The sequence below is a fragment of the Nymphaea colorata genome, chromosome 10 (assembly GCF_008831285.2).
Source record: "Nymphaea colorata isolate Beijing-Zhang1983 chromosome 10, ASM883128v2, whole genome shotgun sequence".
NCBI classification, from domain to species: Eukaryota; Viridiplantae; Streptophyta; class Magnoliopsida; order Nymphaeales; family Nymphaeaceae; genus Nymphaea; species Nymphaea colorata.
In genome coordinates this window covers 1,014,767-1,024,679 of record NC_045147.1, presented here as the reverse complement: position 1 = coordinate 1,024,679, position 9,913 = coordinate 1,014,767, and the positions used below count along the sequence as shown (strand labels likewise).

General features: G+C 37.4%; 1 protein-coding gene across 1 annotated transcript; it reads left to right on the top strand.

Moving 5' to 3' along the window:
* Positions 1-2,603: 2,603 nt before the first annotated feature.
* On the top strand, positions 2,604-8,013 carry LOC116261719 (thermospermine synthase ACAULIS5-like). Its single transcript, XM_031640533.2, has 10 exons — positions 2,604-2,901; positions 3,910-3,976; positions 4,787-4,881; positions 4,973-5,075; positions 5,567-5,655; positions 5,730-5,886; positions 6,288-6,363; positions 6,802-6,860; positions 7,264-7,400; positions 7,693-8,013. Exons 1-10 carry the CDS (start codon positions 2,744-2,746, stop codon positions 7,769-7,771), a joined length of 1,020 nt encoding a protein of 339 aa, XP_031496393.1. The 5' UTR covers positions 2,604-2,743; the 3' UTR covers positions 7,772-8,013.
* Positions 8,014-9,913: the final 1,900 nt, after the last annotated feature.

Below are 9,913 nucleotides of genomic sequence, written 5' to 3'. Positions count from 1 at the left end.
CGACCATTCAGATGTCTCCACGTCAGCCGAAGTTGGGTCTGCTCCATCTTTTGCTTGTGGCGGGGCCCAGCTGCCCCTTCCTCAATCCCCCCCCTTTTTTTTTTTATTGTTATTTTCTAAAACTTTGTCGTTTTCCGTATTTAGTCCTTTAAAAAATCGGAAACACGAGAAGAGGGATTACTTGGACGGTGGGATTCCAATCAAAATTAACTCTGCTCTTCAATAATCGTTACCGTAGAGACTCGACAGAATGTTTTTATTTTTCAAGTGTTAAGCAATAAAGTTTCCCTTGACATAACGCAACACAATTGTTTTTCTTAGAAAAATATCTAGAAAATCTTGAAAAACTTTTTTAAAGGCAAAGTTTTAAAAATAAAATGTGAAAACTTATGAAAATAAAAATCTGATAATTAAAAATATAAAAACGTAAAAAAAATGAAAAGGGCGTGAAAAATGCGTGTTTTTCTAAACGTTTTTTTATTTTGACATTTTTTTTAAAAAAACATGTTTTTCTTTGGACTGGCCTATGTTTAACATTTTTTCCTTTATCTTCTTGAATAAGATGTGTTTTCTATGACGGCTTATGTTTAACATTTTTTTCCTTTGTCTTTTCAGAATAAAATGTGTTTTCTATCACAATGTGAGTGGCAGAACCGTGGGAGGGTTAACTTTTATATGAAAATTAATCCTTCATAGGCTTAAATGAGATTTTGAATATTTTAAACATGTGATTTTTTATTTATCAATAAATGTTTTGGAAGAGGGCTGCTTGCATGGGCAATGATAAGTAGGGTGTTGGTGTGTTTGATAGAACTACTTTGAAATCTTACATTCATAGTTTGATTTAGGTAGACTTGGGTTCAAGGCAACTCGACATGACACAGGTTACTGTTTTATGTGTTAACACATGTGAACGAATCTTAGTTGTTAACTATATATTTAGTGCCCCATGAAACAAATTTCCTAGCCTTTTTTTCTGAATGCTCATGGGGTGGAGAGGGCTGCTCGCATGGGCAGTGATAGGGTAGGGTCTTCATGTATTTGACTGACCGAACTACTTTGAAATCTTATATTTATGGTTTGATTTAAGTGGACTTGGGTTCAGTTATATAAAGCGGCTATATATATATATATATATATATTTAGAGCCTTAGGAAACAATTTTAGTGACTTCTTCTCTCGATGGTCACCCACTGCAGCTGGAGGGCAGCCTATCATCTGTTTGCTGTTGGAAGCCGTTGTTGGTGGACCCACACATTCTCACGTTGTTCGTCATAATTCTTCTGATACACCGAATGATCTGTCAAACACAAAATGTTCATTTCATTTTCCAAGACAGCGTTTCATCTCATACGGAATGCAGCCTTTTCCCTTGTTCCTTTTACTTGAGTTGAGTTTATCCCACATCAAAATTTCGCCGGATCGCCTTATTTCTGCCGACAGCCAGCGCATGAAAAAATGTGTAAAAGGGAAGAAAGGATTGTCAATTCTGTGACTCCTGGGAAAAAAGATCAAGCACGAGATGGGTATTAAAACAAAACAAAAAAAAAACTTATCTTTTTGCTTTTTTGTCAAAATGATCACATGGTCCGTCGGTTAACAGGTTTCGGCGCGGACAATGTGGATTTCTCCAACCATCGTAAGTGCTCCATCTCTGCCACCTGACAACCTCATCGTCTATATCACATTTTCTCTATAGAGCGGACATGGTTTTATATATATATATGTGGTAACTTTATCTACTTAAAGTCATCCAACTCTGTTTGATATATGTTATTGTTTCATATATATTATGATGGATGGTTAAGAAAAAGATAATAAAAAAAAAGTGCTTAACATTTTTGTCATTTTTTTCTCTTAACTAATCATCAAAATAAATGAGACTGTCTTCATCATCGTAGGTGATAGCGAGAACTACCTTTCTCTCACTATATATGATGCTGGTATTTTAGAGCTACCAAACCATCTACCATCCTGTTCGATCCAATACGATACATGGTTAAGAAAACAAAAATGATAAGTATTTTTATATTTTAATACTAATTCACACATTTTTTTCTTGTTTTTATCCCAACCCTTTATATAATGGCTCTAGGTAGATAATTGGGTGACTTTGAATAGTGAGAATCATTGTTAATATATATATATATATATATATATGTTTTGAGTTGTCTTAATTAACAAAATTTGCCTGATTTAAAAACTGTCCATTTCAACATGTGTTTGGACACTTAATTTATCAGTAAATTAGTAAGATTAAGGATGTCACTTCATGATTTGAAAATATCATCATAAAAATACGGTTCCACGAATATATAATCTACTCTATCGGGAGCGATCTTCCATCCTGGGTGCTGAAGTTGGGATTTATACGAAGTGGAACATAATGGCCAAGAGTATGCTTCCAGAAGTGTGCGGGTGGGACCCACCAACTCGCGCATTCGCGTGCTCCATCCTCGTTATTGTAACGCTTACCAACTCTTTATTTATTTCTTCTTTTTAAGAAATTTAAGTTATTATTGGCACCACGAGCAGCACTCTCTCCTTCACGATAGATGGATGTCCCTTTACAGCAATGAGCTCCAACGTCTCTCCAAACGTGAACTCCTATAAATTCCTGCCTACAGCCTTCCCTCCGACCCCCGATCCCTCTCTCTCTCTTCCCATATCTGTCTTTCTTTTTCATCTTGGTCTTCTCTTCTCTCTTTCCCTGGTCCAAGTAGTATTCATATAGAGGATCACCATGGGCGAGGCGTGTGAGGTGAACGGGTACTACTCTGTCATGGAGGCTCCCAAATGCAACGGAGATGTGCAGGCTCACCAGATGGAGCTTCGCCGGCAGTGTTGCTGGTATGAAGAGGAGATCGATGTTGACCTGCGATGGTCCTTCGCTTTAAACAGGTATATATGTGTGTATAGCTCCTTATGTATTTGATAAGTAGACGTTAGCCAAATTAACTGTTTCAACTTCTACAGTCCTCAAAATCAATTGCCCACATCAAGTTGCAGTCGTAAATCTATATATATCCTCTTTCTGTAACATTTTTCAAGGATCTGATATTTTCTAGTTTTTGTTGACGTAGATTCGTGAATGTTCTTGTCCCTTCTGATAGGCATGCTCGGAGAATCTTTACGCCTTTGTGTAGATAGACTAGATGTACCTAGAGCACTTTAAACTTCTCAACTAACTTGAGCTTGACAGGTTAAGTCCCATCTCTTACCTATTATTATGGATGGAACTTTAGTTGGAGATGATTTCATATATCCAAGTGACAATTCCTAAGAGAATATATATATATATATATATATGGGAGAGAGGGAGAAATTGAATGCTTAGTCTCACAACCTAGAATGACCTAGCTTATTCATGAAGGTGGTCTTATTCATTGTGATGAACAGTTAGAAGAAAAACAAGAAAAAAAGGCTGTGAACTTTTTCATCATTTAGTATTAATTCATACATTTTTCTTTTTGTTTTTTTCTTAATCGTATATCACATACCTTCATAAACGAGCTCAGACTCTAGATACCAACAGTCACCATTCATTATATATATTCCTGAAAATAGTGGAAGTAAGAAAGTAAAAAGAAAGACATTGGTTCAAATTTTTCTCAACTTTATTGGAAAAGGTAGGCAGTGTAAGAGCTTGTTGGATTAGGTGTGATTATTCTCTTACTAATTCCTAAAACTTCTAGACTCGATTGCTTTCAAAAGAAATTACAAGCATGATTATTAATTAGAGCAGCTTGTTGTCCTTGGCTGGGTAAGTAGCATATATATATATGTGTGTGTGTGTGTGTGTGCCCACCACGTGTTTTTTTTTTTTTTTGGTTTTTTCTTTTTCCTTAAAGAAGGAAGGAGCAGACAGACAGACTAACAAAAGCAATTTTTCTTTGGTGGGTCTGGAAGTGTACTTCACACAGGAGCCAGTGAGTATCAGGACATCACCCTGCTGGACACAAAGCATTTTGGCAAGGTTGGCCCTCTAATTTCCCACTCTGTGTATAATTGGAGTTCGCTTTTCTTTCTAAAGCAATTGAGTACCCAAAGTTGCTTCTCTACTGCTACTAAAACAGGCATAAATAATTATGCATATAGTGCAGCACAAGTTAGGTGGCTGTATATATATATATATAAAGAGGGATAAAGAGAGAGAGGGGTGGGTTTAGATGACTGCCGTTTGAAGCTGGTTTGCCAAACCCTTTTCTCTTTAATTTCTCTATCCCTTTCTCAAGTTCTTCAAAAATTCCATCAATCAGCCGAGTCACTAATTCAGCAAAATTAGTTGCGAGTATGCTAAAAATAATTAAAAAAAGTCATTTTTGAAAAATTTAAATATAGTTTTACAAAAATTAATAATAATATAAAAACTTAAATTGTTTGATCAATAGTTAGTTAAATCTGATAAAAAATGGCACATTTGAATTGGCCACAAAGTCAAGTATCTTTGTCAGCCGTTGGAATCCATTAATTGGGCGTTTAAGCCTCTATCCTAGCGACAACTACTCTCCTTTTTCTCTCTTACCTTCTTTTTCATTTTGTCTTTAATTTCACAACATTCATATCAACCTTAGGCTTGGTGGATCATAGTTAGGAAAAGATATATATATATATATATATATATATATATATATATATATATATATATATATATATATATATATATATATATATATATATTCTTTTAAAGAGCCATTTGATGATGTAGATCCGAATTTTTCCTTTCCCTATCTCTTACACATTTGCCGTCTCTCAATTGTTCACTTCCTTTTTATTTTCTTTACAGGCTTTAATAATAGATGGCAAGATGCAGAGTGCAGAGGCGGATGAGTTTATATATCATGAGTGCTTGGTTCATCCTGCCCTCCTTTATCATTCCAAGCAAGTCTCTTCGTCTCTTTTCTCTACAACTACAGATACTATTGCAAAAGGAAATGGGTATTTATAAGTTTTCACTTGGTTATTGCTGCAGCCCCAGAAAGATCTTTATAATGGGAGGGGGTGAAGGGTCTACTGCAAGAGAAATACTGAAGCATAGAAGCGTAGAGAAAGTGGTCATGTGTGACATTGATCAGGTACTGCATATGACATAGATAGCCTCTAGCCGCATGCCATCGTTAATGTAGTATGGTTGTCAGTTCAATTTCTATGAGTGCTAATACCCTGGACTACAAATGGTATACGCATCTTAATGGTGTACCACTTTCCATTTAGATCTGACGCAGGCCTGATCCCTAGGGGCAAGATGAAAGGGAGAGGAGCTTCGGCCTCTTTGGAACATCTCCCCTCTACTGCATGCGATCATCAATCCCATATGATTCAAATTCAAATTACTATACGATTAAAGCATATCCATCAAAAGCACATACGCATACGTGCATGATGATGTAGGTAAACAGTACTCGTGATAAAGTCATGCATCATAAAACCATGCAAGCTGATTCTATGCATACCATGAAAATGCACGGTAATATTTCATGTACGCTTACCACTCTCAGCATGATCCATGGGATGGTGAGGATGGAAATGTGCTGCAGTCCATAACTTCCTCACACTCTTTGAACAGGAAGTTGTTGATTTCTGTCGAAGATATCTGCATGCGAATAGAGAGGCTTTCCGCAACCAAAAGCTGCGGCTGGTGATCAACGACGCGAGGTTCCTTCCTTTTCCTTCTCTGCATCTTCTCCTTCTCATTCATTCATTCACTCACTGGCTATGTAATTGTGTAGGTTGGAATTAGCAGAAAGCAGAGAAAAATTCGACGTGATAGTGGGAGACCTTGCTGACCCTATGGAAGGAGGGCCATGCTATCAACTATACACAAAGTCCTTCTATGAGACTATAGTCAAGCCCAAGCTTAATGCTGATGGCATTTTTGTAACACAGGTCTCTCTCTCTCTCTCTCTTTCTATTTGTGTATTATATATATATATAAAAGAAAGCAAGTAATATTTGCAGAATGCCACACCAACCATGCGCTTTTCTTTTATAAAAGTTCATGAGGGCAGCCCACTTTTTACAAAGTAAGTGTGCAAAATATGGTGAGAGAGACTATTCTACTCAAACTAAGTACCTTCCATTATTATTGTGGACATAATAATGTGCAGGTGCGTTTCACTTAAGTGTTGTAGGGCCTACAAAATGTATAAATTTTTAAATGGGGGGGAAGGTACTCAAGTATACATTTCAGTACACCTGGGGCTATTATTGTCAATTCTCTCTCTCTCTCTCTCCCCCTCGTTTTTGCATATTCATCTGTAATTTTTCTGTGGTTACTAAACAAATAGGCTGGACCGGCTGGAGTGCTTACCCACAAAGAGGTGTTCTCTTCAATCTACAACACAATCAAACATGTATTCAAGTGTGAGTATATTTTTTCATAATTTTAACATGCTATTTTCTTAGATCTCTGCTACTTGAGAGAAAATTCCCTCGAGAATTGACCTCATGTTACTAGCTATTCTTAGACAAATACTTACCTTCTTCTCTGGTCACTGTCAAATTAGTTTCAAGTTGACTCATCAGGTCAAACAATAGTATATATCATGGCCAAATTGCTTACTTTGTTTTTCAAATTGTATTTTAGCATTAGAAAAGCTTGTTTGTCTAATGGACAAAAGAGCTCTCATCTTGCTCCACTTCAATTGATGGTCTGCGGCCAACATCACAAATTTGAAAAGCATAACATTTGTTTAAACTTATTGGGATAAGCTTTTTGTTAATTGTAGTGACATATATTGATCACCCATCGATTTGTGCGATGATACTTTCCTAACGTACCAAATATTTAATTCACTGCAGATGTGCAGGCATACACAGCACATGTCCCATCGTATGGAGACACTTGGGGCTGGGTTATGGTAAGGCGTCTGTCTATCTCAGACCCTCTTTTTTTTTTTCAAAGCAAAAGAACATCTACATGGAATTTTTATGAGGGTGACCGAATTAAAGTTTTTAAATTTTGACATTGACTATATGTAAATTAAAAAAAAATTGAAGTGGGGTCAGGGCCCATGCGAGCGGTTGTGAGAAAAAGGTATAGATATGCAAGTTAAACTATGAAAAAGTGTTACTCTTACACATAAAGGTAAGCATGCTATCTTAGGGGATGGATGAAAGTTTCCCCTCACCCTAAAAAACAACTAAATGAAATTGTTTGAGAATGTGATGTTGCATTAATATTTCCCTTCGTGTGCATTCTTGTTTGTCCAATCTTGAAGCTGATGCATGTACTTTTGCCCTCTAATCACCACATATGCAAAGGCCTCGGATCAGCCGATTTTACTGGACGCCAAGCAGATAGACAAGAGAATTGAAGAAAGAATACTTGGCGAGCTTCTCTACGTGGATGGCCGTTCTCACCTTTCCTCCACAATCATGAATAAATGCGTTTATAACTCGTAAGCATTGACTCCCTCTCTCTCTCTCTCTCTCTCTCTCTCTCTCTCTCTCTTCTCTCTCTTCAGTATTCTGTGAGGTTAAACTTCAATCAGATTGGGCAGGGCACCCTTTATTTTTTGGTATTTCTCATTTTTTCAAGTGTAAAACTGCCATTCAGAAATTATTTTTTGCCCCAAAATTTACCAATTTCATCCAATACCGGGGCTTGTTTAATGTTTTCCCTTGCTATTAGGTTAGATTGAATCTGCTTCTCTCTCATTCATGATATGAAATGTATGTATGACTTCTCAGGCTAATCAAAGAGACTCACGTCTACACGGAAGAGAATGCACGATTCATCCATGGCCATGGAAGGGCTTACTGCCACTGAAGATCCAGGACGTGGATGTCGTCTCCCAGCGTCTCATATATTCTCGAATAGTCGATGCAAAGATCATGAGTCTTCACAACAAAGGAAACTCAGAATGCTTGTCTCTACAGAAAAACTCAGCAATATGTTCACATAATGATGTCAGCAAATCCAGAGTATATCTACTTTATAGAAAGAAAAAAATATATGTTAATGAACTCTATGAAATGATCTTTGTAATTAATGTGTGTGAGTTGATCTAAGTCATGTCCTTTTTCCATCTACAACTTCTTGCCATGGAGCAGGAGTCTTTTTTCATTTAAAACTGTGGCTCAGCCTTGACCAACAAGCTTTAGGAGAATTAGAAGTACACCACTAGGAAATTAAGACTTGCGCAACTAAACAACGAGATGAAGACTTGCCCAAGGATCTTCAGTTTGAACTATGACATTCATCTCTTTAACCTGCTTAACTAGTACCTCATTATTCATTTCAGTTGTCCCTTGGCATGATAAGGTAATGGTTTATTTATGTAACTTTAACTATTCTTTATAAAATGCCTGATCAAGGGTTTGACTCAACATGAAGCAAGCCTCAAAGAGGTTAGCTGCATGTGTTCTACAAATCTAGCCATTGGTTAGCTCAACAGTTAGCAACCTTAGCAAAAAAAGAAAAAAACCTACAGAAGAATTAAAGTACTGCACATGTGTTAGATGGCGTGCCCTTTACATGATATTGCTGGTCAGGTGGGATGCCCTTCACATGACATTACTGGTCAAGTGGTGTGCCCCTTTACATAACGTTGCTGGTTGATTTCTATTGTCATGGTCTTTAGCATGTTTCTTTCCATTTTTCTGTATGTCGATTCTCTAACCATGAGGATGTGTTAGAGTACGGCCCCTCAAACTTGGCATGGGGATTAACCACAGGCCAAGTTTGGGTCGTAGGGTAGTGAAACTTTTCCTTGTGAGGTGCTTTGTAAGAATGTCTGTGACTTGGCGTGATGATGATACAAACTGAGTAATAAGTTTCTGCTAGGCCACCTTCTCCCGAATGAAGTGTGATAGTCAATCTCCACATACCATGGAACATGGGATTAATGGTCATGTATAATACTGATAAGTTGTTCGGAAAAATGGTTGGAGCATGAGTGATACAAATGCCGAGGTCCCTTAATATGTAAGATATCCAAACAACTTCGATGGTTGTGGATGCTAGAGCCCTATACTAAGCCTGCCGGATCGAGCAATGGTAGGCCTCTGTTTTCCGCTCCAAGAGATGGAATTCGCTCTAAGATAAATGCAAAACTAGTGGTTGACTGCCGAGTTGTAGAGCAGCCGGCCACTCGGCATCCAAAAAAAAAACACATGGATTTAATGGGCCATATTGAAGTATCCTAAGTTCAAACTGCGAGGTGCCTTTAATGTAGCGTAGTTATTCGCTTGACAAGCTGGAAATGGTATTTTGTTGGTGTATGCATGTTGACAAATATAGTTAGCAATATATGATAAACCAAGCCTTGTACATGTTAAATATTAAGGCTGCCAACTATGCTTTAGAAGAAATTAATGTCCAAAAAAGGAGGGGACAACATTGAAGGGTTTCAATCATCCAGCCATAGGTGTTGCAAGAGGTGTCCATCAACCAATCCAGCCCTGTCCAAAATCTTTTGTGCATATCTAGCTTGATCAAGAAATATGCCACCATCAATATTTGAAACTTGAATTCCAAGAAAATATGGTGCCTCCCTGTCGAATTACATGATATTCGTCAAGCTTGCCATGAGAATGTGTCTTTTATATCGAGCTGTCGAATTCTTCATTTCTTGTTCGTGCAAACTCATCTCAGCCCAGATCGTTATTGGTTTGATCATTGGTGAGAACTGTAGGAAGTCAATACCCAGTACTTGAGTGAATCAATCGGTCACTAGATGTGCTTTTAGGCTATCCAACCTCCCATCTGATTTGAGTTTAGTCTTATAAACTCATTCACATGAGATTACATTCATGTTTGGTTCTCTAAGAGCCAATTCCATGTTTGTGTTGGATGTAATGCAGTGACCTCTTCATTCGTGGCAGTAAATTAACCACCTAGATGCTTTAAAACTTGCTTAAAAGCCAAACTGTGGTTTTAAAATCCTCCACCCAGTATTTTGGAGGCGTG